The sequence below is a fragment of the Salarias fasciatus genome, chromosome 16, assembly GCF_902148845.1.
Source record: "Salarias fasciatus chromosome 16, fSalaFa1.1, whole genome shotgun sequence".
Taxonomy (NCBI): Eukaryota; Metazoa; Chordata; class Actinopteri; order Blenniiformes; family Blenniidae; genus Salarias; species Salarias fasciatus.
Window position 1 is genome coordinate 16,315,460 of NC_043760.1, and position 27,887 is coordinate 16,343,346.

The 27,887-nt window shown below is 41.7% G+C and overlaps 1 protein-coding gene across 1 annotated transcript in view; it reads right to left on the minus strand.

The window, feature by feature from the left end:
* Positions 1-27,887, minus strand: part of lrp1bb (low density lipoprotein receptor-related protein 1Bb) — a 285,401-nt gene that overhangs the window by 104,347 nt on the left and 153,167 nt on the right. The window contains exons 17-27 of the mRNA XM_030112422.1: positions 25,058-25,183; positions 23,443-23,556; positions 17,806-17,886; positions 17,560-17,730; positions 15,544-15,726; positions 12,388-12,588; positions 9,218-9,463; positions 5,499-5,696; positions 4,695-4,899; positions 688-852; positions 103-347 (exon numbers count right to left, since the gene is read on the minus strand). Coding sequence (XP_029968282.1) covers positions 103-347; positions 688-852; positions 4,695-4,899; positions 5,499-5,696; positions 9,218-9,463; positions 12,388-12,588; positions 15,544-15,726; positions 17,560-17,730; positions 17,806-17,886; positions 23,443-23,556; positions 25,058-25,183 — 1,935 coding nt within the window. The remainder of the gene's footprint in view (positions 1-102; positions 348-687; positions 853-4,694; positions 4,900-5,498; positions 5,697-9,217; positions 9,464-12,387; positions 12,589-15,543; positions 15,727-17,559; positions 17,731-17,805; positions 17,887-23,442; positions 23,557-25,057; positions 25,184-27,887) is intronic.

The following is a 27,887-nucleotide window of genomic DNA, read 5'->3' on the forward strand; positions in this document are numbered from 1 at the left end:
GTCATTGTACATTTCCAAGGGGATGATGTAAAAATGTTGATACATTCTTACACTGGCAGTGATTCTCATCTCCAACCATGAACATATAAACCCAGTTCTCACCTTGTGGCTGCCTGCTGGGATGGAAGATCTGCAAGTCGAAAGGCTGAGCGCTCGTCTTCTGAATGACTGTGACGTTCTGCCCCGTCCACTTATTGGCTCTGGCCAGAGTGTTTGTCCTCCAGTCGGTCCAGTAGACATTGCCTCCGAAAAGAGACACGGCGAAGGGATGGGACAGGTATTCATGGCCTTTGAGGATCTCAATGACGCCGCTGCCGTCGTAGAGGGCAGAGAAAATAGCATCAGAGCTGTTTGAGAGAGAGAAAAAAAACAACATATCAAAATTTAAACCAGGCTCAAAATACATATAAAGGGACTGGGGAATGCAGGGAAATCAAAGTGAGACGTCCACTGACAGCGCTATTAAATTGTTTAAGACCCACTTTAAACCAAAGATGGTCATTGTGCTAAGATCTTTAAATATTATATATCTTTCAATATTTAATGCCCACTGGGAGATTGAAAAGTTATTTCCTACTTGGGGAATAGTGAAAACTTTGCAGTATTTAAAGTAATGCATGCACTGAAAGTAATAATAATTAAAAATTAAAAGGTGTGAATGCATCGATACAGGATGAAAACTCGAACCGTGCATCGGTCCAAACGATCCTCTTTTCCAGATGATCCAGGGTGAGTCCGTTGGGCCAGGCCCCGATCTCCATGTCCTTAAACACAATGTGCCGGCCTCCTCCGCTCATCGACGCTGCCTCAATGCGGGGGAAAGTCGCATCCCAGTCGGTCCAGAAAAGAATCCTTAGAACAGAAACACACAGGCAGCAATTAGCATTGATAACTGTCTGCTTGCTTTAGGGGGAAAAAAAAAATAGTGCAATCAAAGTGTAATCATTTCTCCATACACCTCCAGGAAGGGCTGTTAGACCTGAGGTCTGTCGGAGTCATTTGTACTTGTTTGTCAAAGCGGGCAAGCAGAAAGACGCTACAATTACACATATAATGCTGCTGTAACTCAAAGCATTACCACAGTCAGCAGCGGTGGTGACCGTCCAAGAACAGCACCAGCGATCCAGGGCAAACCCTCAACATCTGTGACAGGCCCGGAAATGGGAAGCCATCTGTTTTATTATGACTTTTCACAGCTCAATGAGGCCTGAAAATGAACATCGTCACTGATGTGGTTTATTGACAGAATCCTGAGAGTCCGGCTTCAACCCAACAGACACTGCTTTCTGTCCTGCCCTGGTTCAGAAAGTCCTCCAGAAGGAAGCAGGAAACGGATACTCAGGCTTAAATCACACACCGACGACAACAAAACTGTGTTAGGAAGAAATATCCCTGTCCGGATCAATAGTTCTATTCACTTGATAAGGCCTTCCTGATCAATGACGCACTCCTTTGAGTGGATTCAAGTAATTAGATTAGAATTATTGCCCTGTAATGGAAATGCGCCTTTAGGCACCAAAAGCACCCATTAATCCTACTCTGTACAGCCATGAAATGTACTGTAGTCATCCTCCCAAATGTGAAAGAGTACCATAGGGGAGAGTGCACGAGCAGATTACTCATTTCTTAAGAGTGTTAAATTGATTTTTGGGATGTCTGGTTTTTGCTTTAATCTGAAATATACTGGCTGAAGTATACAACCACTGGCTAATTCTCAGATCCATTAAGCCAAAGTAAAGCACCTCAGATGAAATATGGCCCACAAACCAACCGTAGAGAAAATTGATTTTTTTTTTCTTTTTTGATAATATATCATCTGAAACTGATACCATATTCTGTTAATTAAAAGTACATTTAAACCTCACTCTGTTTCTAATATTTCATATAACACTCAGAACCAAACATTTATTGTTTACTTCTGATCATTTCTGCTGGTCCTGAGTTGGCGTTACACAAGGACAGGTCTGGGATTCTGAGCCACAGATGCAGACATCGAGAGGACTTTTCTTTTCTCACTTCTGAACACTATAAAGCTCTGCAGACACTGACTTGCAGAACGCTACCAAATGGAAACCTGCCAACACCTCCAGTGCACAAAGCCGTCACATGAATGATACAGAATCCAGCGTTCCGAACGTTTTCAAAGACGGGAGAAAAGTGCATTTAGTGTTTTTGCTAAGTTTAGCAGCAAGTCTCAGTATAGTACAAAGAGCTAATGCATTTGTGCCTTTAGTTGCATGTAAAAAAAAGAAAGTAAGAAAGAAAGAAAGAAAGGAAAAGCCCTTCTCTACCCAGAACTCTTCACTGCCCAGAGGCCGTGACCATCTACTTGAGTCCCAGAGCAGCGATGAAAGTTGGGCTTATGACCAAGGAAGAGGCATCGCTCCAAGAAAGTGAAACTCTGCAGCTGGAACTCAAGTGCTTTTCCCTCCCTCACACTGACAGTCCTAAATTTTTAAAACCTTCAGAATATGTCCTTACATAACACATCCTTGACTTAAAGCAGCTGTTGCTGGGAAATGATTCTCACCTGTGTGATGCATTAATATTCGACGTCAACAAAATATTACTTAGTGAAAAAGCATTTTGATTTTACTGACCTTTCGTCATGTTTTCCATTCAATTTGCATTAATGCACGAATAAACCAAATAGACATTTCAGACCACCCAGGAAAATAAATAAACAGAGCACACAGACATAACTCCATCTGGGAAACAAACCTTTTGCTCCATAAAGCTAAATAAAAACTAAAATGTTTGCTTTTTTCATAAGATGAATAACCCATAACTATTGATTAATAATAACTGAGCAAAAGACACACACTACGTATGGTAACCTTGAGTGAGACTTTTGTTTTTTTAAATGTTCAAACACCAGAGAATACTCAGCGACTGCATAGGAAAATTGATCACACTTTATTTCCAACACACACAATAAATATTTTCTGACGCACAGCACCTCACACTAAAACATTTTCAGTTCACAATCACACCACCAACCATTCCAAAAAATAATGACCAGTGTTCAGTATTATATCTTTAAAGAGAGTGAACACTGTGCAATCTTTGCTATCCCTTCAAAAACATGGCCGTTATAAAATATGGCAGCTGACCAAGAGAGGGCGCCCCGAGACGGAGAAACAGAATAAAAATGTAGTTACGAAATAATTTAATAAACGGCAACTGATAAATAAAAACAAACTAACAATGCATGTGCTTTATTTCCTGTAAATAATATGCAATAAAAGAGCAGATAAACTGCTTTTGGCACAGGAAAAAGTCACCCAGACGAGGCAGTAGCGATTCCACCAATCACTGATTAACAATATAAATGAAGGACATGTAATTGAACTAATCAGTGATGGTCAGTGGCTGTGGCTTGGGACTCCTTTGAAATCGCCCATGACTATCTGGTTTATAAATGTGCTGTATTTAAGCTAACGCTCCGAATATTGGCTAAAAATGAAGAATGATGAAGTGCCCCCCTGAAGAAATTCACCAGCAGCCGCCACTGGCTATAACCCACAGCTGAAAACGACCAATATAAATGCAGGAGAGAACGATGTGATGAATGTGTTCAACTTGATCTTCTGTTTTGAAATCACTATTTCGAGGGCCAAAAAAGGCATCTTGGGGATGTGGCTGACAGTTGCCTTAGTCTGGTATCCAAAACAACAATAGACATCAAGAGCTTGAAGGATTATCTGGTCTAATGAGAGATAGCACAGTAGATCGCTATTTTGCATGTATGCAAACAGCATACAAGCCGTGTCCTGTAAACTGTAAGACAAAAATAAATATTGTGTGGCTTATCTTTCATAAACATGTCCTGCTCAGGCAGTTAAATGTGAGAAGGCAAACATCTACATGTCCAAAACAATAGTAGTTTTCAGGATATGGAGCATTGATGGTTAAAAATGGCTGAGTTTAACAGCCTTGTCCACCAAGTCAGAAAAGTACATCTCAACACAGACTTCACTGAAAGCAACAGAAAGACTAAACGTCGTGCTGCGTTTTTCTCCACAGATCTGCTCGCTGACCAAGGGGCAATGGAAACGCTGCCATTTCTCAGCCACAGATCATTCTACAAACACTGTGCTGCATGCATCTGATCAGGATGAACAGTGTGATTCTGAAAATTGGGCCCAGAGGGGACGGACTCAAACAAGAACAAAGTGTTTCTTGGGTGTTTTATTCAAACAGCCTGCGATGAAAGTTCACTGCAGAGAAACATTTCCAAGGAACGAGACTGAACAAGTGGGGAAGCATTAAGATGGAAATGAAACTGTAGGTTTAAGCGCTGGTAGCTTAGAGGTTAGAGAGGCGGATCAGAGGTTCGAGGGGTTCAAATCCCACTGCTGACGAGTTACCGGGGCGAGTCACTGAGCAAGACCCTTGACCCCCCCCATCAGCTTTCTGGGCGAAGTACCGCTGCAACCCCCTGCTCCGCTTATAGTTAAGGTTAACCTTGGATAGGATAAGTTCAACGCAGAGATTTCCAAGAAAAGAAGTGTAACTGCTGCTTTAATGGATCCCAGTACAGCCGATACTGAGGCCATTTTTATATATCAGGGCAAATAGAGGAGTGAGATTTACTTCATTCAAATAATACCACTCTCTTACAGATAGTAAAACAATAAGACCTTTTTGTGTGTGTGTGTGGAGGGATGTGTGGGAGTGAGTGTGAAACGTACCCCTGTCCCGGGTCGAGAGCGATTGCCCGTGGATGTTCCATGCCTCCGGCGATCAGAGTGGTGCGCATGTCTCCGTTCAGCTTGGCCACCTCGATCTGGTCCAGATTGCTGTCAATCCAGTACAGTTTCCCGGTAATCCAGTCCACAGCCAGACCTTCTGGGGTGGCCAAGCCGTGCTGCACGACCACCTCGATCCCGATCACTCCTGAAACAATATTGGCAGCATGTGTAGTTTGCAAAAAAGAGACACTGTAGTCAAAAGTGGTAGGAGGTTTTCTTTCCATTTTTTTTGTGTTGCTCAAGAAAAGTTTCACAGGCCACAACGGGAAACTGAAGAAATAGAAAAGGAAGATTTCTTTAAAAACAGACCTCCATTAAGTATGCAACAGACTTCTTAAGTGATATTTAAAAATCCAGATGATCGCAATGATTCCTGGATGCCTGGGTTATCGTTTAAGTCTCACAGAAAGGTGGAACAGGTGCGGCTCAGGAGTGATTTGCGCTGCACCACAGAGAAAAATTAAAGGCAGAGAAACCCTGGATGTGCTGCCGCCCACAAAAACACAGAGCCAACAAGAAGTTCTGATTCATCACTTTGAGAATCAGTACTCCAAAAACTGAGGACAATCATTTCTGCAGTGTGCTTTAACATTCGACAACATGGATTGTTTTTCTTTTTTCTTTTCCCCACAAAAAAATTCAACCGTTATCACCTTAGATTTGCATTTTGGTAGTTTTGGAATAAAGTGCAAAACATTAACATTAACACTGGAACATACTTAGAGTGCATGTTTGGATGCTTACCACCGGAGTCTGAGAGTTTTCCTCTGTAAATCTTATCTTCCACGACGTCCGTCCAGTAAAGGAGGCTTTGGTTAAAGTGAAAGTCCAGAGCAATCGTGTTCCTCAGTCCTGGAACCAGCAGGTTGTAGTCCCTCTTGTGAAGGTCTATTCGTCTTATCTCATGCCGGATTGAAAAGATGATGAAAGCCTCGAATGGATCTGCTCAAAGAGACAGAGGAAACAAGCAAGATGGCTAATCTTCCACAGCACTACATTCCCATACATACGTTTCCAGGACGGCTTTGTTATGACTGCTGTGTCAGTGAGAAACCGCTTCAATATCACTAATGCAAAACGTCGAATAATCACACTTGATGCATCTTCTGAAACTGCTGAACCAAATAAATATTCTCCTTGTTCAGAGTCAGATCAGGACGAGGCAAGCATGAATTCTGATCAAAATTTCAATCAAATTAGAAAGTACTGTTTACATGACCCACTTCCAATCGGTGCAGCATCTAATCTGTTTATTCTATTTATGTCATGCACAGCCACTGTGTGACTCTCATTTGGGTCACAAATACACCTCTCACCTATTGAAACACAGTCTCTATAAAAAAACATCCAGAGGTGCCAAGCAACAAGAGGACCAGATGATTTAAGTTGTGTAATGTGTTCTGTGGAGCCTGTAAAGATGCTTTTTCTCGAATGTACAGCCCACATATGCCTGACTAGATTAAAGACCTTGGGAATTTGGAGGCTAATTCAGCAGTCATGTTATTCAAAATATTCCTGGATTTTTATTTTTCTTTCTTTGCAGTGTGGCAGGGGGCTGCCAATCCTGAATACCGATTACTTAACAGAGAACAGTGAATAAAGCTGCCATGACGGGTTGTATAAGGTCTACAAAAGTATTTAGGGAGCGTGCACATGGCAAACCTGCTGCCACATGCATGCCAGGATTAGAGTCTCCCCGAGCAAAATGCTGCCCGGAGCATCATGCTGCCTCTGCCAGCCTTCCCCCCCCACAGTGCATCCTGCTGCCATCTGTTCCCCAGGTATACAGCACAAACGCACCACGCTGTCTACATGACTCATCAGGCCAGACCACCTTGTTTTCCCCCCATGTTCCAGCTCTGCTGCTCGTATGGCCGCTGCAGAGCATTCGGCGGTGGATTGGTCTGCCTCCATGTAGCATGCTGATGCACTGTGCGCTCTGACGCCTTTATATATCAGCTGCCATTACGGCTTTTTATCAATTTGAGGTACAGCAGCTATTCCACACCACTTTTATTTCCCACACATATCAACGAGGCCCGTGCACCCATGAACCTGTCACCGGCACCTTGGCGCTCGATCCCCAGATTGCTTTCAGAAAGTAATACTTTCTACCAGTAACACCAACCACCATCCCAGTTCCGTATTTGTTTCAGATTACTATCCGTTTTATTTCATCGCACTGCTTCCAAAGCAACCTTAAACTATTATTGTTTTCTATCCCAATACACTCAGTCCTGTGGCTGATGTCTTTGTAACATAAAAATCAATGTTATTCAATGCATCTCTCATTGTTTTTTCTGTGTATCTTGTACCTTATAAGAGCAGTGTATCTTTTATTCAGCGTGCTAAAACTGGTTAGCATAATGTCTAAGCAGACGGTAACCAAATGAATTGATTTGAGATCAAAGCAAACCTTTTAGTCTCGCTTCTTTTAATATTTTAATGTAGTTGGCTGTAATATGGGTTCTCCATTACCCTGTGAACTTTTAAATCACACAAGGTCAACTTCATGCTTAGGCAATATTTATCAGGCTTCCTGACCCACATTAGTGAAAATGCCGCCCTTCGTGCTCACTCTGAATCCTGCAGTCCTGTTTTTTTTTTTCCTTATCACAATTGTTAGTAGCTAGTTTTACATGAACGTACTGGAGGTTGATTTCCATTTCCATTAAGCTGCCGCAATTTCAAGATCCTTTCCTGTTCAAGCGTCAATGGGACACTTCCATGAAACAGAGGCAAAATTGATGTTGTCGCTCCTAACTGTGCAGCGGTATTAGTAAAATGTGCCTGGGAATTGAAACCATTGAGCTTAATTTGCTCCCAAACAGTCATTTCTCTCGGTTTCCTCTCAGCTTGATGTGCTGAGAAGACAGCACGCCATCAGACGTACCTCACTGGTTTATAGCACCACGTGGTGCACATTTGTATGCATCACTTGCAGCCAAACCAATTTGTTGCTAAACACTTTGGGACTCAACACATTACATTTATCCATTCTCTGAAAAAGTAGATACATTTGTAAGCAGTCTCTTTTGAGAAATAAATTTTGTAGGGTCTCTGAGAAGTTGCTAAATCGGGTGACAAGTTGCGAAAGTGGGGAAGTGTGCCTGCATACTGAGCTTCTTCAGCCTTGCCCTCGGAGGTTTAGCTCAATCAGTCAGATTATTTCTGCCTCTGTTGCAGCGCCTTTTTCTTCTTCTTTTTTTTTTTTTTCCTGAGAAATGTTTGCACTACAGAAACTCCAGCTCTGCCAGACCTGGACAATTGCACACAACCTAATGACACACGCAATATTTCAAAAGTGGGCTTTTTTTTTTTTTTTGCAGGCCTGGACCTCCCAGCGCACTAAATCACCCTTTAGGGAGGAAAACAGTTTGCACACAAATATAATTAAAACTGTGTCCTTGCCTCGGTGACATATTTCACTGGTGTAACCCAACTGGCAACAATGCTTCTATAGAGAGAAAAATGCAATTTTGTCCCCAACGAATATTTTATTACCAAGATGTGAAAAGGTAGAGAAAAAGGAGACATGTACCCGAGACTTCACTAGAAAAAAAATAAAAAAAATAAAAAAAATCCAATAACACTTTTTTCAAGATTAAACTGGAATGTTTGTGTTTGCATGCATAATTTGATTTATGGCAAAGCTATAGAATTCAGATCGGCTTCCAGGGAAAATTGTCTCCTCTTTTCCCCGTGTTAATGTAAGATTAGAGCTGCGACTACCATCAATCTTGGAGTGAAATAGAAAAGCAAGTAATCAAAACGAGGTCCATAAATCTGAATGTGACAAGCCAGCAGCATGTGTATAACTATTGTACTTCAAACGCTTCCACGCACTCTCATCAAATGGATTATTCAGTAGCGGCAATCACAACGGAGGAAAGTTTGAATTCATAATGTGATAGTACTCCGCTGAAAACATTTGTGTTTATATGGAATTGGGCCTGAGGTGAGTGTCTGCACAGCTGAAGAGGAGCAAACCTCTGGTGGATGGAGGATGGAGCGCACGCATCCTTTACGCAGCATCAGAGCAGATAAAAACAGACAGGACTCATCGCAGAGGTGCCTCTTTGGGTTTGACACTGATTGAATTTGACCTGACAGTGCTCTAAATCACCCTCTATTACTATTCTTCAAACCACCTCTCCACTTTCTCAGCACAAACACAGCCGCTAACGGGGAGAACCTCCCAACTCTGCGGTTCGACTTCTACTGTTTTCCCTCTCAGCCTCAGCCATGTGTGGTGCAAATCCTGCATTAATAAGTTATGGCTAAAAGTCATTCTTTCATTAACTCGCAAGCCCTGAAGCGGTGAGTTCAACTCAGAACCCAAAACCGCAGTACACCAGAGGATGAAATTCATTATTGCTGCAGACACAAGCGCCCCGTACTTGAAGCGTCGCGGCGGCTGCGAGCGCCGGAGCAAACGCTGGAAAAAGCCGGTGGTCTGTTACCTGCGCTGTGACAGCTGTCTCCGTCCGAGTCCAGCACCCATCCCGGGTAACAGGAGCACTTCACCGTGGTCTTGTACTGCTCACACACCTGGCTGCACTTCAGGTGGCGGCTGCAGTAGTCCACCACCTCGCACGTCTTGTTGCTGGAGTCCAGGTGGAGCCCGGGGGGACACGAACACACCACTCCTTTCCCCGGCGCCACCGTGCACTGGTGGCTGCAGCCCCCTCTGGCTACCAGACACATATCTGTGGCAAAGAAAGGTCAGAGGCTCTTAGAAACCACACAGTGACACGGCAAAGGGAGTGAGATCTGGGAGAGAACATGGGAGGAAACAAGCTAGCTGTGAATACGCAATACTTTGTATTTGCACCGAGGAAAACATGCAAAACAAAGTGCAGCTTCAAATTAGATCTAAAGATCATATGCAAGACCGTGTCTTTCTAATCTAATGATGAGGATAAAGGTGTTGTACAATGAGGGAGCTTCTATACAGCATGGATTTGTGGGGGCCATTTGTGGCTTTCACCACCTTCACTGCAATGAAACAGGAAAAAGAACATTAAGTCGTGTTGCCTTCAGAGGTAACACAGAGACAGACATGCCTTGACTTCATGTTCTTTCATCTTTCTTTAAAGCTGTTTGTTGCCTTACACATCTGGTTCCTGTTAGAAGCTGCCAGGTGGAAAAAGAAAAAATAATGAAAAAAAAAAAAAAAAAAAAAGATTTCTGTGATTTCTCTTTTCTACCATGATGACGACCGTCTATTTTTCAGACCAGGAAAAACGAGCTGTGCTCTCTCACACAGAGGGCAGACTGATTACATGTTCACGGTTTTTAATGACAGGTATGATTCCTGCTCAACTGGCGCAAATCAATCAGACCATCAAGGTCCCTCTGAAATTGCAACATAATAATCCAAGAGAAGACAGGAGCTCTCTTTTCAGCAACAGAACCACTCGAGGGTCCTGGAAGACCCCCGTGGGTCTCGGTTAGTGACGCTCCAGAAAATGAACCTTTGCACTGCACACTCCAAGGAATCATCTGGCTCCATTAAATATCCTCTATTCCCTCTGACACTGTGTGCTGGACAAACACTTGCACATTTACCATCATCATGTTTCATCTCTCTGGCTTCTAAGCAAGGCTTAGAAACTTGTTGGTCTCTCAGCTGAAGGATTTGAGGAAGAGCTACGTGGAAGGAGTCCGGTGAGAGATATTCTATATAGTCAGTGTCCCATGGTGTGCAAAAGATGAAAAGATAAAGGTGAGCAATATCACAAGGACTATGAGATGGCTGAGAAGAAAAAATACACAATAAGAACAGTGGATGAAAAGGTTCCATATTTACAAATCCGTTACTTACAAATATAACTTTATACATCAGTAAAAATATACACATTTTGGAGATGAGTTACAGTTTTTTACATTTAATGTAAATGGATTCATCATTGTTTTTATCAAAGAATATATAAAGCTATTAATGAACTAATAAACTTCTATTTTTACATGAAAAAAAAAAATATGTCTGCGTTTACTGTTCAATACTGCACACTGCAAAGTCATTTTGGCAGCTTTATTCTATCTTTCCTGAAAAAAAAAGTGAGTGATTTTCTCCAGCAGGACAGCTGACTGGACAGCATCCCTCACAGGGGAAGACAGTAAAGGTCAACTTGAATCCCAATGTTAAAATATACAGTCTGCTGAAACAAAGGCTGAGACGTCTCAGTCACGTCTCGGATTTTGGACACTGTGTTGGACTGAATATATTCAGAGATTTAATATCACTGGAAATATGTCTAAAAAGTAGGGTCATCTCAGCGGTTAAAATCAAGCAAAGGGAAATCAGAAATAAAAGGAGCATGGCTGGAAGATATCTGAGGTCTGTCTAGTCAAAAGTCAGCTCTTGGTACACAGCAGTAACTTGGTAATCATATCGGGAGAATGACAAAACAGCTACAGGTGGTGGATGTTGTTCAGCGGCTCCAAGGTTGCATTTCAAATGTGTTAGATGGCAGCAAGGATTACAAGTTAAGGGAGGAAAAGGTGAAGCTGGAGCAACGGTACCTGGAGCAAAACCAGCGAGGAAGGGGCTCAATGTGAGAAACTGTATATAAAACTATGAATACTACACTTGCCCATGTGCCCACGTGTGTCTGGTTACTTCTGTTTAGAATAAATTAAGAGGAGGTGTTTAATTCCATGCACATTTTTCTGTTTATTTTAGAAAATTAAAAGTATTTCTTTAAAAAAAAGTCTTTGTGAACTGTGATGAGGTGATGACTATTGCAAAATGCAAATGTTAACATTCCTTGACTCCAAATTGCCCAAAACTGTGAGATTATGTTCCTATCCCTCTACTGTTTGCCCTGTGATGGACTGGAGACATGACTCTGAATTGGATGATTAAAAGAAGAATGAATGTATTCAGTGTAGCTGCAGAGCTCTACAGGACTGAAAGACCGTTATAAAGTAAAGTCAAGAAGATTGTATTACCTTGCGGTTGTATGCTCTTTATAATTAGTTTAAGCTGATAATGACTTTATATGGAGCTGGATATTCTGATTACAGCTGGTATCACTGCACATGGGCACCTGGGACAAAGTTTTATCCTGATCTTTGATGTTCCACCACTTTGTTGCAAGTTTAAAACTGCTGACCTGTAAATGTACATATTCTGTCAAAGGACGCAGCTAAAGCACACACAATGGGAGGCAAACAGAGAATCCAACTGAATGATACTCTCCACAATCGCCCGCAAAGTGTACCTGCGAGAATAGTCGAGATTGACATTGAGGGTTTCTTAAGCTAACTGCTGCACAGGTTGTAAAAGTGCACTCAGGCAGAGATGACCCGACAATGATCAAAGTGGACAGTTTGAGTCATATTTTACAATATATGTTTTATATATACATATATAGCAAAAATGAAAATACCATGGTGACATTTACTTTTAATAATGCCAGAGTATATAAAAGAGGTTGATGTTTTGATGACTGGGCAACGGTGAGGTCTGTATCCAGATTGCTTCTGTTCATCAAGCTTCTCCGTGTTCTGGAGCTTATGGTCTCAATACCATGAGGTATTCAGTACTGACATTATGAAATGGCACAAACATATTTCTGATAAAGAAACATAAGAAGTTTTGACATTTACACATAAAACACCTTACCACAGATGGGTCCTTCATCGGAGCGGTCGGCGCAGTCCACCTTGCTGTTGCAGATCTTGTCCGGAGTGAGGCAAACGCTGCTGTCGTTGGCACAGGGGTACTTGGGGGGCTTACAGACTGCAGACTCACAGGACTCCTCATCTGAGTGGTCCTCACAGTCGATGTCTCCATCGCACACCCAGCTCTTCGTGATACACTTTCCTGCAGATTCATGGGAGAACACCTCATTTTAGCAAATATCTATAGAGCTGATGTTTGCTTATACGAAGTGTGTTGAAGTTGTGTTTTGAACAGCTGATTGCAACTCAAGCTGACCAGCACCGTCATCGCAACCCTGTGTTGCTGTTGCATGCTGGGGCAGCAGACTGAGTGTGGTCAACACCAGCATCAACAGCAGGAGCGCCTTCAGCAACAGATTAAAACCACCAAAGTGTCCAACAGCGAGCCACTGGAGATCCTTCCTTCCTGTGACACTAAGACTATAATTCCACCTTGTAAATAGTGTTTTTTGTGTTTTCCTGTTGATTTAATCCTTCTATGTCTATACCAATCACTACTTAGCCCTTTGGAGATATTTAATATTACTTAATTGAATTCTGTCATATTGATATTTTAACAATATGTATTATGCATTATTTTCTATATATAGCTACAGCATTCTATCCTATTCTATCCTAGTCTCATTCCCTCACAATGTGCATGCAACAGCAAAACTGCCAAGTGTTTCTCCCCGAGGACCAAGATCAACAAGCTCCATTTCAGCTGCTTGCTAAAATGCTCAATTTGATGAAAAAAAAAGTCAGCAGAAGATCAATTTCTACACGCTGACACCTGCACTGGAGAATAATTTGTAATTCCCCAACTGGAGTCAGAATCGGGTACGTGGAAACCAAAGACGGGGGCGGCGGAGAAAACAACACAGACACCAGGAAGCATTTTTTTTTTTCCCTCCTTTCTTTACCAGGTGAAGTTTGTATCGCTGCATATTCCAGTTGTGATGTTCTCCAACCCCGAGACATCAGAGCATTTTCAGGTCCCACTCCCGTGGTGCCCACTCAGATGCCCGATCAAACTGACGTGGGAGGCTGAAGCGACTGCTAACAGCATGTGTGTGTGTGTGTGTTCGCTCAGGTGTTTGAAGATGCATTTGTCTTCATCTGATTTTGAAGCTTTCCAGTTGTCCTTGTAAAAACTGTCATGTTGCATTTTAAATCAACCCTTTAGGCTCCTGACATGACTCGCGGTGTCACAACAGTCACAAAAGCAAACACTGAAGCCTTTTCAGGCACGCGGCAGCAAGACGCTGAAGGATGAATCCAACTCCACCGGACTGTGTTTTCAGGCAACGCACACCGACAAGGAGATGAATCACGTGTGTAATTGAATTAATGAGTCCCGATTACTGCTATTTCACCTTGAATGACACAGTGAGCAAACAAAAACAAATAAAGTCTGACAAGTCTGTGGAAAGTAGAGGACGGGCTGGTCATGTGAATGAAGAAGGACAAACATGGTTTTATTCAGAGAGTGGGAGGCACAAAAGGCAAAGCAGTACTTTTGAGCGGGATTATTAAACATACCCGTTGCTTATCATTCTGAGCGCGAAATACATTTTTAATGTCCCGTCCGAGTATAAAAACGCTCACTCAAACGTCTAAAAGTTTCATCTTTAATTCAACAAAACTGCAGCATACCCACAAATGACTTTTCTACACAGCTGGTTACTTTTGTTTTATACTTAAGTCGGTCCCTCCTCTATGCATGGATGAAGATTTACTTTTAAATAATACATAAGGAAATGCATTCTTTTTTTTCTCACTATCAGGGTTGCTAGATTCAAGAAGCTCTCTCGGCTTTAGCATCTTCTCTACATGATGCTGTTTCTGTGTTTGAGGTACTCTACCTATTCCTGTTGAAAAAGAAAAGCCCTTTGATGTCTATTTGGCATATTTAACACAAATAATCATCACTCCAAGACTGTTTATGATATCAGGAATATTCAAACTCTACCAGAATGCTGAGAAAAACAGCTCAAAGCCCTACGGCCTCCAAAGCCCCAAATTAAGAACGTCTGCCTTTGTTGGTGTTTTACCCTTTATATATATTTGGAAATGCACCCAAACACACACCTTTTAATTTTGGATGATACACACACAAACTGGTAATACATCTCTATTTCCTCCTAATCACTGGTGACTGCCTCGATGGGCCCTTTCAGAAACTGTGTTTGAAAGCTCCCAGAGAGAGCGCTGTTCTTCAGGGGAGGACCGGAACGAGCCGCATCAGGCGCACAGAGGTGTGACGCTGCAGAATTAGAGTGAATAATAATTGTGTGGTCTAACTAGCTTGTCGCCATGCAGCAGCACCTCCAATCTTGATAAAAACGTCAGAGTAAGGGGGGAGCTGCAGGGCCGAGGACAGACGGCCGCTGGATCTCCTTTTGATCTTATAACTTCAATTTGCTCAAAGGACAAAATGTACGTTGGGTACGTGGAGTGTTTATTCACCGTGCGTTAAGGCTCTGGTCCGATTGGTTAAACATTCAGACACAAACTGGGTTTTGATCTCTCTGCTTTTAACCTTGAGCTGGATTTCTGGATGCAACTTTTCAAACAAAATCAACTGTTGAACACAAACTTGTCTTTGAGGACTTTCTCGTAGATTTTATGCAATGCTGAAAAAACTGAGAGAATTCTCCACAATTAAAATTCAAATATGAATCTGAACCTTAAAGGACGACCAGACATGAAGACTCACACACAAGAGGAACACAAACAATAGACATAGTCTCATGCACACACAAACAGTTTTTTCTTTTCTTCATTATTTTTTCCAGTCTCTAACCAAATATCTAATTTGACTTTCTCACTGTCCTTCAAACTTAAACTTCTCTCAGGGGAATGTTGCAAAATTTACTGACTCGACTTAAATTTCACTTCACTCTACAAGCCTCAGGATCACATTTGATAAACAGACCAGCCACAACTTTCACTCTCCGCTTCCTAATGAAGTGTAGATTTTTACTACGGCAGCATATGCAGACGTTAGACTTTACTTGAAACAGCCGACGGCCGCTTTCCAACGTCTATAGATAAAAAGGCCGAGCCAGCCTTCAACGTCTGAGTTAGTGTCCTGTTTGTGCGCTGCGTTCACTACCTGTATCCTTGCAGGTGAACTTGGCCTTGGGGTCACACATTCTCTTGGTGCCCTCGCAGTCTTTCTCGTCGCTGCCGTCCTCGCAGTCCTTGTCTCCGTCGCACCTCCAGCGCTCAGGGATGCAGGTCCCGTCCGTGACGCAGTGGAACTCGTCCTCGCTGCACTCGATCACAGATGGCGGCACTGAGGCAAAAGACATGCTGACAATCAATGCTTTGCATGTCTACAGCATGTCTTTACAAATACCTACTTTATCTTCAGTTCATCCTAAATAAAGTTTAGTTTGAGATTTATAACTCAAACTATAATGGGACGGTTGATTCTCAACTGGTGGAGTGGTCTTCTCTCAGTCGGAAGGATGTTGATGGATTCCCCATCTCCCTTGATCCACATGTCAAAGTGTCCTTGAGCAAGCCACTGGACCCCAAACAGCTCCCGGTGGATGGAGTGAGCACCTTGCATGGCAGCCACACTCAATGGAGGGTGAATGTGTGTGTGAATGGGTGAATGTGATTGGTCGTGAAAATTGCTCTGGGGACCATTCAAGCAGTGGAAAAGCTCTATTTAAGTAAAATCTACTTCCCATATCGTATCAACAGCTAGAGAGCCATTGCATTATAAAGGAAATGGAAGGGCTTTGCTATCTTTGAATCTTCTTAGGAGATTTGACTTAAAACTTAAAAAAGACCTTAGCATGCCAACGGTACCAAAACAACTCCTGTAATCTTTTTTGGTGATTCATTAAAGTTCGTAGCTGTAAGAAGTTGTGACTTCAATAACTAATTAGTTCATTAGGTTGGAAACTTTTAAAATTAATTGAAAAAATACTTTTTAACCAAATATCATTCCAACTATTGTAACTGAAATGTCGTTGTTAGTCCCTAATGGGGAAAGTTTGGCATTAGAGTTCTTATGCTGTACTTTGAAATGTGGGGCAAAACTTAATCTTCCACCATGAAGCAAGAAGTGAATATCAACTGTTGCAAATCAGTTGTAATTACATAGTTCTGAAGCAAATAACATCAGGACAACAGCATTTCCAGCAAAAACATAAAAAGCAGACACACGCATTAGCTTAAGCATGCTATCGCGCAGTCGGTAAATACAGTATGGTGATTTGAATACGATTAACTATTTGCTTTATACATTGAAGTCGAACCAGCAAAAAAAAAAAAAAAAAAAAAAAAAAAAAAAACATTTCTCGAGCAGCTGAAGCAAAGCTGAGACAAATTCAGCCCCCCCCCCCCCCCTCCGGGGTGACGGCAGAATCAGACACGGGGGAGTGGAGCAGCCTGCAGTTCCCATCAGGAAACGGTTTGATGAATAGTTTACACATCCCAGTGACAAGCAAGTGAGCTGTGAGTATTTCTAGGAGCTTGCATGAGGTTTCTGCGGTAATTAGATTAAATGATTCAGCTCCTGATGGTAAAATTCTCCCGAACGGAGACGTGCGAGATAAGATTTTGTCACACGCGAGTGTGAAAACAAAGTTAGTGGACTCGAGCTGATTAATTGTTCAACTTGTAATTAAAACACCTGCATTTAAACAGTGATTTGAATTGCAAATAAAGCCATTTGCGCACTCAAACAGATATAAAGGCGAATGTGTGCTTATCAAAGTGCTGTCATCAGTCCCTCCGTGATGGCTCCATCTAAAATAGGGGATGTACAAAAACACTACTGTCATTGTCTTCTGAAACACGAACAATAACATTAGTCATCTGACGCTGGAGGGGATGTGCTGTTCTATCTTCTGTTTATCTGACTCGACATCAGGGTGTAATTAGTGAAAGGAACGGAGGGAGACATCTTTGGCTTTAGATGATTTTTTTTTTCATGAAAGACCTTCACTCAATGTTTATATTGATCACATTCCTAAAACGGAATACTTAGGTGTAAAACTATAAATATTACCAGTTTGGCCTTTATGGGCTTTATATGAAGACCGAGGAAGTTGGAAGTTTCAGACAAAAATCAGAGCCTGAATGGCACTAATGGTTAGAGAGTCTTTCTTACATGCAGCTCCACCTCTGCAGGTGGTGTTCTCGTCGCTGAAGTCCCCACAGTCGTTGTCACCATCGCAGGCCCAGTGGTCCGGGATGCAGCGGCCGCTGGTGCACTGGAACTGGGTGTTAGCACAGGACTGGATGCATCCCGCTTCATCGCTGCCATCTCCGCAGTCGTCATCTAGACACAAACACAAAGAACAACCTGTGAGCTGGATTCCCACAGCGTGAAGGTCTGGAGGGATCTTTAACGCACCTGAGTCGCAGTGCCACTTTACGCTGATGCAGCGTCCATTGGAGCAGCTGAACTGGGTGAGGGGGTCACAGGTCGGGAATGCTGCAAGGATTTGCAAACAGGTAAACATCAGATGTAAGGGAAAAAAGAAAATCCGCAACCATAATCTGCAAATGACAGATGATAGAGAAGATATAAAATGCATCCAAGTTGCTATGATCATGAAAAGTCTTTCAATAGAGGAAAAAAAAGTACACTTTAAGAGTTCTCTTTTGCATACTGAGATTGAACAAGGTGTTATTACAGGAGTCACGTCTGAACTTCACAACTCCGAGAATCTACATACCTCAACCAGACAGAAACTTTCTATTTCAAATGAAGCAAAATCATCTCATTGAATCATAGCTGTTGGAATTCACCTTTTGTCCACCACGTATATATGCACAGACCTTCACTGTTATTCATTCACACCACTCCGAGATATCAAAATCAGGAACAAAGACTTGTGCATCAATCACGTTACCGTACTTGAAATATTTCAATCTTATCTGCAGAGCTACAGATTCTTTCAGATTCTGTCATCTAGATGGCCCTGGCTGGAAGCTGGAAATAATGCAAAGCTTCTCTTCTGATTCTTCCTTTGGAGGAAACGAAGCCTTGAAAAACGGCATTTCATACACATCAATTTAAGTTTGTACATTCCATTTCATGTTCAATGACTTCAATCACAAAATGTAATTTTGGAAAAAAGAAAAAGAGTAAAGAAAACATCCGTGACCATGAAACAAAGCACACTCTTTCTATTTCAGGGTCAGACAGTGAGCTTCAAATCATGGACACATCATCACTGATGGTTTTCATGGAAAAACGGGAGGCAGAGACTCTGTACGGCACCATACAGGGCATTGATTTACACAAAAAGTTTTGTCTTTATCTAAAAACAAGAAATAAAATGCCCAATCTCAAGTTTTGAGATGTACTCATTCCATTTTCATGAGGTTAATGAGTTTAAGCTTGCAATATTTGAAAATGTGGAACTAAAATAGATGTAAGTTCGCCTTTTTAAAACACATTATAGAAAAAAAAAAAGAGAATTCTTTTGATGCACCTGAGTTTTACCATTTATAGAGAACCAAATGAATATTTGGAAATGTAGAATATCATCACTGGCGTGTGGCTGAAGATTATTTCAAGACAATCTGTGTATCATTTGTTCACATTTGTACATTTTATAATGGTTAGTTTCTTAATAAGAGAAAGCTGGAAGTGACCATATATGGTAATTTTACAGTTCCACTATATATTTAAGATTAGACTTTCAGCTGTGATAGCTTACGACACTAAAACGACTGCTGCAAGCTTGAGTGAAAGTGTATGCAAATGTCTTCATTTCCACCTCTGTAGCTTTTCCAATACGAAAGCCGACATCCATCACTGTAGCCAAGCAGAGACGGTGAACTGTCCCGATATTCAACAGATTGTACAACATTTTGCTGACGGATGACATCGCCGGGATTGACGTTTGTATTCCCATCAGATATCGGTCCTGTTTCCGATTTTGAGATACCATATATACAGGGCGCCCGAAGCCTTATTGACTCCGGCGTGAAATGCAAGTCCACATTAGAATTGATTTGTTGGCATCTGCTGCCGCCGACTGCCTGGAATACCTTAGGCGCTATAGAGGAGACGTATTATATCTTTATCATACGAGTCCTCTGCAGCTCATTTCCCTTTCCCGACGCATCCGGTCTCACTGACAGCACATGACCGGCTGGAATTTAACATTCTTTAAAAATGAAGCACGCGCATGCATAAATAATGAATGCTTCAAGTAAACAGTGAGTGCTACTAAAAATGAAACACCGGCATTCATAAATAATGATGGCTCCAAGTGAAAGGAGGGCCCCGAGAAAGACACTGTGTGACAACTACTAAACTACTGACAAACAAAATCCAAATTAGTATCAATCTCGGAGGCGGCCACCACTGAGCTTCAGGTGTTCCTAAACCCACAGCAGCTCCGCTGCAGCTCTAAGTGAGCTGCCAGAGTCGCACAGCGGAGCACCTACAGAGAAGTAATGCCTGAGGAAGCTCAGACAACAGTATGGGAGAGAATATGTTTTGCTGCACAGCTTGATTATGATTGAATGAAGCCGAGCATGAACTTTAATTACTGCTTACGCCCTGGCTGTTTGTGACGGAGCGTTGAAGCGGCTTAGAACAGACAAAAGGAAGGCTGAGGCGTCGCTGCGTAGTGCGGCGTTTGGCAAACATCAATCACTGTTAAAGGCTGATTTAATACAAATGTTCTTCAAAGGAAATCTTAAAAACCTTTCGCCCGATCGTTTAAAAGTGCGCTGGTAAGTCACGCAGTTCAATTCTGCTACAGAAAACATATTTCACAACCCAAAACGCTCCTTACCCATGCATAATAAAAGGTTAAATACATCTTCAAAGCACTGGGGCCAACATGGACAGCAAGATATATTCTTCTATTTATTCATGTTTTCCCAGATTAATCCAGAACACAAACTGCTACTTTCACAGCCTGCAGCTGACAGATTGTATATTACCACTGAGACACGACTTAAGAACAGTCAACTACTGTACAGAGAGTGTGCAGTTTACTGTGCACCGCCCCTCCGAGCCTCTGCCTTTCACTGAGAACACGTCTGGCTCCTGGTCCAAAGAACACAACACGGTTTAGACTTGAAACTTTCTAAGCCGAGAGCGGCAATCCATGCACTAGAACTCAATACTTTCACTTCATATTTCCTGGCATGTGTCTGTGAGAATCATGGATCCTGATGCAAAAGTTCCTTCTATTTGAGTGAAGACATGTTGAAGTAATCCTGAAATCAAGAACAAATACACCAAGAGGTTTAATGACACACTGTTGCACCCAGACAGCAGCTCATGTTGCCTAAAGTAGCATAACTTGTTCCAACAGCAGCTGTTTGTGCTCATTTCAGAAGGCTGACCTTCATTATGAAGAGAAGAAACTGCCTATAAGACGGGCGTGTCAAATGTATGGCGCCCGGGCCAGAATGGCCCCGCCAGAGAGTCCAATCTGGCCCAAAAGATGAAATTTCCCCACTGTGAGAAATTATGACATTAATTACATTTTTTTTTTTTTTTTTGGACCAATACGTTATATACAGAGGCATCACTTACCACCGGTCCACTTCAGTCTATATTGTGTGGTAAATGAGGATTACGCTGAAGTAGAACTGTGTCTACATTAAAAGATCATTTCTAGAATTTGACGCGTTATCCTGATGAAAATGTGAACGACCCTCCTGTACTTTGAGCTCCAGCCACATGTGGACACATTAAATGCCTCTGAAGATGTAAATATTGTAAAAGTCCACTGGGGTCTGTAAGTCGTAAAGCACAAGGTGAACTGCTGCATAATATTCTTGTAATAGTAGTTTTTTTTAATTCAAATTTCAGGTCTGTCGTGTGTCGTAAAATAATAGTGTAGTTCCTTATTTACTGGTATCAAGTTCCGCTGTGTGTGGTCCATTAGATGTGGTCAAAATATGCTAATGTCCACTTGCTAAACTTTCTCCACAAAACGTGGTACCTAAAGACCGAGCGATTCAACAGCCTCTCCTCTTTCCAAAGTGGTCTCGCTGTGGATTATACTCCACATTCGCACACGCCGTGAGATTGTACGCCAACACATGACTGCTTTGCTTTGAGCTAAATGCTAGCGTGTGGCTGGAGCTCAGAGATTAAACCAGAATGTGCACCTGCTGCTCTGGAACCACATGCTGCTTTTTTAGCCTCACCGCAGCTTCCTGTCGCTTTCAATCAATGGCCTGACTGTATATTTAGATATATGTTGTATTACAACAGCGTGAAGTGACTGTGGACATAAAATGTGGAAATGTTATTTAACTGAATTCAATTAGAGGTGAAAATAATGTAAGGTCAGGGAGTATTCTCAGCAAAAATGAAATCGAAAGTCACGTGTTCATATTGCCCACCTTTGATCGTCGTCACTCAGTGCGACAGCTGATGGGCACGCTGATGAGTTCTGCATTCGGTATGAATTAAAGTCATGAATCAAGGGACTGGGTTTAATATGACAGCGTGCAGGAAAGGATTTCAGGAAACCATTTACATATTTACTTAATCATAAATCCATCTAATGGGTGTAAAATGGCAAACTCGGGGCGGCACAGAAAAAAAAAAATTCTGGGAATCAACAACATCATAATAAATCATCTGAAACCATGAATGTTGATATATTACACAACAAATGACAGAAAGAAAAAAAAAAAAACACCTGTTATTCTTGTCAGTTGTGCTAAAAATCCTCCTGGGACGGCCACCACCGTCCTCAGGGGACAAACTACATCTGTTCCAAATTTCATAGCAGTCCATCCAAAAGCTGTCAGGACATTTCATGTTGAATAACCGAAGTGGACGAACCAAAAAAACAACAAGTCATTACTTCTCCTGGAGCCGCATCACTACCTGACAAAAACAAAACTCATTGCGTCTGCTGGATAATGAAGTCGGATATGTTGACTGTTGTTTCTCACATAGATGCCTGCAGGCTATTATGCATGAGGTTTCCTTAGACTACCTCATGAAGCCACTGGCTGATGCGGATCACCCCGGCTTCTTTATATCCACCTTGTGAATGGTAGAACAGATTCACTCATAATTTACTTTACGTGCAGAGCAGCCCCGACATGGTCTGCCTCTTTCACACGCACAGTCACACACCAGTGGTGACCGCTGCAATGCAAAGACAGCTGTTCTCTGTCGGTTTTTCCTTGTTTGTACACATGTTGTTGGCATTGCACAGCACACTGCTTCATGTTGAGGCTAGTTTAATGAAAAGCACTTGGTTTAAATAAATCTGTCTTCTGTCGTAGAGTCTGTGGAATGCCATGAAACACACTTCAGCATGTCTGTGCATATTCTCATTTGTCCAGGTAGGAGGCACCTCAACGTAATCTGAATCAATTCAGCTGGACTTGGTCATATGTCTTGGAGAACAAGTCTAGAAAACAGCGTGAACAAATGCAATTAGACATGGAGCGAAACGTCCTCCAAGACATACCGTAAGCCCAAATACAGGCTTCTGTTGGGTGAAATTGCTCTTTAACAACCAGTATATACGCTGGAGTTTAGAGCTTTAAAGAGTAGGAGGCATAGAGGTCGACTGAAACCTGCACAATGGATGTGAAATATGAATCATAGGAAAACAGCACTAATTTGTTTTTGTCTTGCTTTAGACAGTATGCAATGACCTGACATCAAATTATCCAGATCAAGCGTTGTTGTTTTTTTTTTTTTTAATTGATCACTTTGCGGTTAAGAATAAACTTAGCATTTTAGTGTGAAAATGCAGAAGTTGTCATTGAGTTTTTTGAAAGTAAACTGCTAAACTTATCCCAGAGTATTCTGAGGCACAGTTGAAAAAAAAACTGCTTATGTGCTGCTGTTTTAAATAAAGAAAGAGAAGCAAAGATTATTAACTGTGAGAAAGTGTTTACTTTCAGTTTCATCATGAAGCTGGTTGGTGTGTCACATTGGCCCCCCAAATAAAATAAAATAAAATAAAATAAAAATAGCAGTGCATCCACACAGTGTGACATTTGAATGCCATTTGGTGAAAAGTCATGTATGACTCACTGCATGATAGCTCATCAGACATGTCTCCGCAGTCGTCGACTCGGTCGCAGCTCCAGGCTCGAGGGATGCAGCGTCCGTTCTGGCAGGAGAACTGGTCGGCTTTACAGGGCTGGGCTGAGGAAGCGAAGAGAAGAAAACCCCTTTAATTCAATCACGCTGGCATGAGTCGGGGCCGTACGTGAAGAACAGCTCGAACGCCGACGCGTCCGTCGTCTGCCTGCTGTAAACTTTTCATCACTCAATCACACAGTAAAGCGTGGAAGGTGAGACGGCCGGGGGAAAACGTGCTGTCAGTAGCATACTGGTCTTCACGCACATGACGGAGCAGAAGAGACGTCTGGCTGATGTGGGATATGCACGTCAATCTGCCAATGCGGAGGCATTCATCATCCTCTAAGGCTAATGCTCACTGATTGATCCTCTGAGGATAAAAAGCTCCTGAGAGGGACCGCTGAGGATATGGGAGGCAACTCGACACATCAGAGCTGCATTAAGGAAGCTCTAGTGAAGGAAGACAAAGTAATAAAAATATGTCAGAGATGAATCACTGCAGCGAGTCAAAGATCTTTGATTGCTAAAGTCATTTTCATTTAATCATCTCTGGTTTCACCGTTTTTCATTTCAGCATTCGTTCAGTTTAAATTGTTTAAACGTGGACTCCAGCTTTGCCAGGTCATAACTAATCAAAATGGATTTTGCACACGTCTAAAACCACAATTAAATCCTTTTTTGGCTCCTCAAACAAACTGCAGAAACTCGCCATGTCAGTCAGAGTGGGTGTGTCCACCGAAGTTTGGATTCATGGTCATGTTTTTGGTCGATCGGTAGTCAGAGGGGGTTTTCGCACCAGTTAATGTGAACCACAGTGCAAATCTAGTGCCCGATGAATTGTAAATGAGCTGCAGTAGTTTGGGGTTGGCTGTTTTCACACTGACTTTTCCCTCCTAGACTAAAATGTTGCACTGACAGCGTCCTGTTTCCGTGACTACGAGGATACGACCATACAGGTAATGTCACGGTCATGTCGTCCAGCCGTTACAGTCTGGACTAATCATACACAGAACTACTCTTGCATGTTGTGGATAACTCTGCAGTGTTTATCGGACTAAAATCAGCTCCAACTCGCGGCATAAACAAGCATTGTGTCACATCACATTCAGCCTGCAGCACAGCTGGACTACACTCACTCCTCAGGACGCTCGCAGCTCACCAGGAAACTCAACTTCACCAGGAAAACAAAAAAAAAAATGGCCGATCTGCAAGCGCCCTGCAAGGCAGTCTGGGATGACTTCCAGGAAAATAAAAGGTTGAGAACCACTGATCTACGGTGGAAGAATGAGAGAGATAAAACAAGTTTTGGCTGCCACAGCAGATCATGTGATTATCATGATTGATTTTACCGTGGATGCCCTTCCCGATGCAACCTGCGGGCCTTGCTGAGGGAAACCACAGTATCAGCCCATTTCAAGGGGTATTCAAACAAGTGAACAGTTGGCAAAGCCGCTTCTTTCAGCTCTTGGCCACCATTGTTTCTTTTTCATGGTAGAGGAATTCAAGTCAGAAAATTATGGAACTGCAGCCAAATGACAGCTTGAATAAAGCCGACAAAACAAACCTGAGCATGTGCTGTTGGCCTCGTCCTCATTGTTTTCGCAGTCGTTTGTTCCATCGCAAAGCCATCTTTTGGGAATGCAGCGGTTGTTGCTGCATTTGAACTGATCAGCGGGACAGGTATGATTATCTGTAAAGAGGTAAAACAGACAACAGTCAGCCACTGATCTCACAGCAATAGCAATTAATAAATCAGTCAACAGTAGATACGGAACATTTCTTCCCGTGGAGAGCTAAAACCTGATGTTATCATTTAGTGGTGGGCATTTCTAAAAGATAAAAAAAAAAAACGTACACTCCACAGGGATAATACAGTCAGCTGTGGTTTCTTTGGGGTTTTTTTTAATTAACTCGTCCCCTGTATGGTGTCCAGATAAAGCTCCAAATTACCCATTTAGATAAATTATGGGGAAATGGATGACGTCAAGGCTTGACAAGCTGATTTCAGAATTTGGCACAAAGGAATCAGGGAACAATCAATTTTACAGCATTGACAACAACTGGCACAACTTCACTTCATTAAGTTACAAACACTTCCTCTGATCTTCATCCATTAAAAGAGAGTCACGATTTAACTCTGGTTATCAAAGGCTCAGTCTTATTTAGTGAGAAAAAAAAATCCCATTTTTCCACATTGAGTTCTGCTTGCTGAAGTTTGAGTTTGTGTCACTGGCAATAATATTTCATCAATGACACTCCCTTTAACTGTCGGAAATAATGTGATTCCAGTGACAAATGAAACATTCTTTCTACTCTATACAGCAGAACAGAAAGTTCATACTTTCAAATTCAGTTTCATCAATCACAGGTGGAACAAAATCCTCAATAGAAGTGAAATATGACACATTTCATCCTCCTCCATGTAAGCAGGAGGATTTTTGTGAGACAAACCAGTTCGCCACTTCTCGCTTCCATTAAGAGTCAAGTTTACTAAATACATACATTTGAGGTCAAACAGTGACTCTGAGTTGAGTTGACTTGAAGTATGAGTGACTGTGTGTGTGTGTGTGTGTGTGTGTGTGTGTGTGTGTGTGTGTGTGTGTGTGTGTGTGTGTGTGTGTGTGTGTGTGTGTGTGTGTGTGTGTGTGTGTTTGTGTTGTGATTGACTGGTTCCAGGTGCATGCTGCCTTCAACAAAATTCAAAATTCACCTGGCATTGGTGCCGGCGCTATGTGACCTTAAGACTGATACAAATATAGAGAAGATGAATGGATGGATGCATTGTGAAGCCTCCAAAGCAAATCTTTATTGGCTGTTAAGTTCCCAGCTGTGTTCCCTCTGCAGCATAAACTGAATAAACAGACTAAAAACTGGCCAGGGGTATATCAGCATCATACTTTCGTAACAGGATGCGCGTTTTGGGCTTACTGAAAACATGCGGTGTGAAGGAAGTAAATATTACATCCAAATCTACAATATTTGAAAGATTTAGAAGCAAAAGATTACAATTAAAAAAAAATACTTAGATGCAACTGCATTCTGACTTCACCAATTCATGATGGAAACTAAAGTTTCCAGAAAGTAACAGTGCTTTTCAAGTTCTCAGCGGAATCTTTTGGATGTTTCTCTGCTCTAAATTTAGCCGTTCGTGTTGATTTTTTCAGTGTTTGGAGGGTTTAACCTAAAACCAAAGCACTGCAGTAAACTTTGCTCTGAGCTTTTCTCACATGCGGATAAAAAAAAAAAAAAAAAAGGCTCACAGCTGTCCTTGAATGTCACTTGAGCTGAAAGATGCTGCTGCTACTGCTGCTCATGACCCCAAAAACACAAGAGAGACTCAGTAAAAGATTTCTTTGTTCATCTTGTCACATCGCGCTCTGAAGGGAGAGGCGCACTAACGTAGCAGATGATCATAACGATCCCCAAAAAAAGAATGCACTTCATCCTTTTGTGAAGGCTTAATGGGTTAAAAAGAGGACGACTGATCCTCACTCCAAGACGATCATTAATGTAAACGTTCAGTTTTTAGAATTTGTCTTATTGTCAGTCGAGCGATGCAGCTTCTCAATCATAATTACTGTGAAACATTGATCCATCCAGACATTCATCTTTAACAGGGGTCATGTGGAGTTCATCCCATCATATACATGACTGTATATTTAATATTTATGTTGATATTAAATTAATATGTATGTGCCATTAACAGGCTTTTTATCTGTATAACCATATAAAAAGCTCATATTTATTGTCCTGCACCAGGAAGCCTCATAGGAAGCAATGAGAAATCAGTCAAGACTTCTCATTCATCCTTTGAGTTTCACCCTTTAATTAAGAATAGTTCACTTCACACAGCATATTTATAGAAGTCACAAGAGTATTTTTTTCTTTTTTTTTTTAAATGCATTGATTCTCGGTTTGTCTTTAATCCACTCGCAATTTATAAAATCTGTGTAGCAAGCAGACAAGAATCTTATCTTCTTTCTGGTCTTGTCATTTAACTTTAATTCCGTATTGACGATTACAATTAATTGAGTTTCAGAGCTCGTAAATCATTCTAAATAAACAGACGGCAAGCAGAGTCAAGTCAGATCTGATATCTATGTATGGCTTAATTTTAAATCATTTCATGTATTAATCACACGGATTTATCATATATTATCCATATACTTATGTTATCTGAAAAGTGTTTGAGGCTTTACTTGTGTTTTTTCATGTACTACACATTTTCAGAGTGCGATGAACATTAATTTTGCTTCACTGAAAACATCTAACAGAGGCAGGTGAGGGTCAATATTCCACCTGAATAACTGAAAAAAAAAAAAAAAATGAACAGTGTTCATCAAATTTATTATAATATTTGATATTACTTCAACATATGGACATTTGTTTGTGTC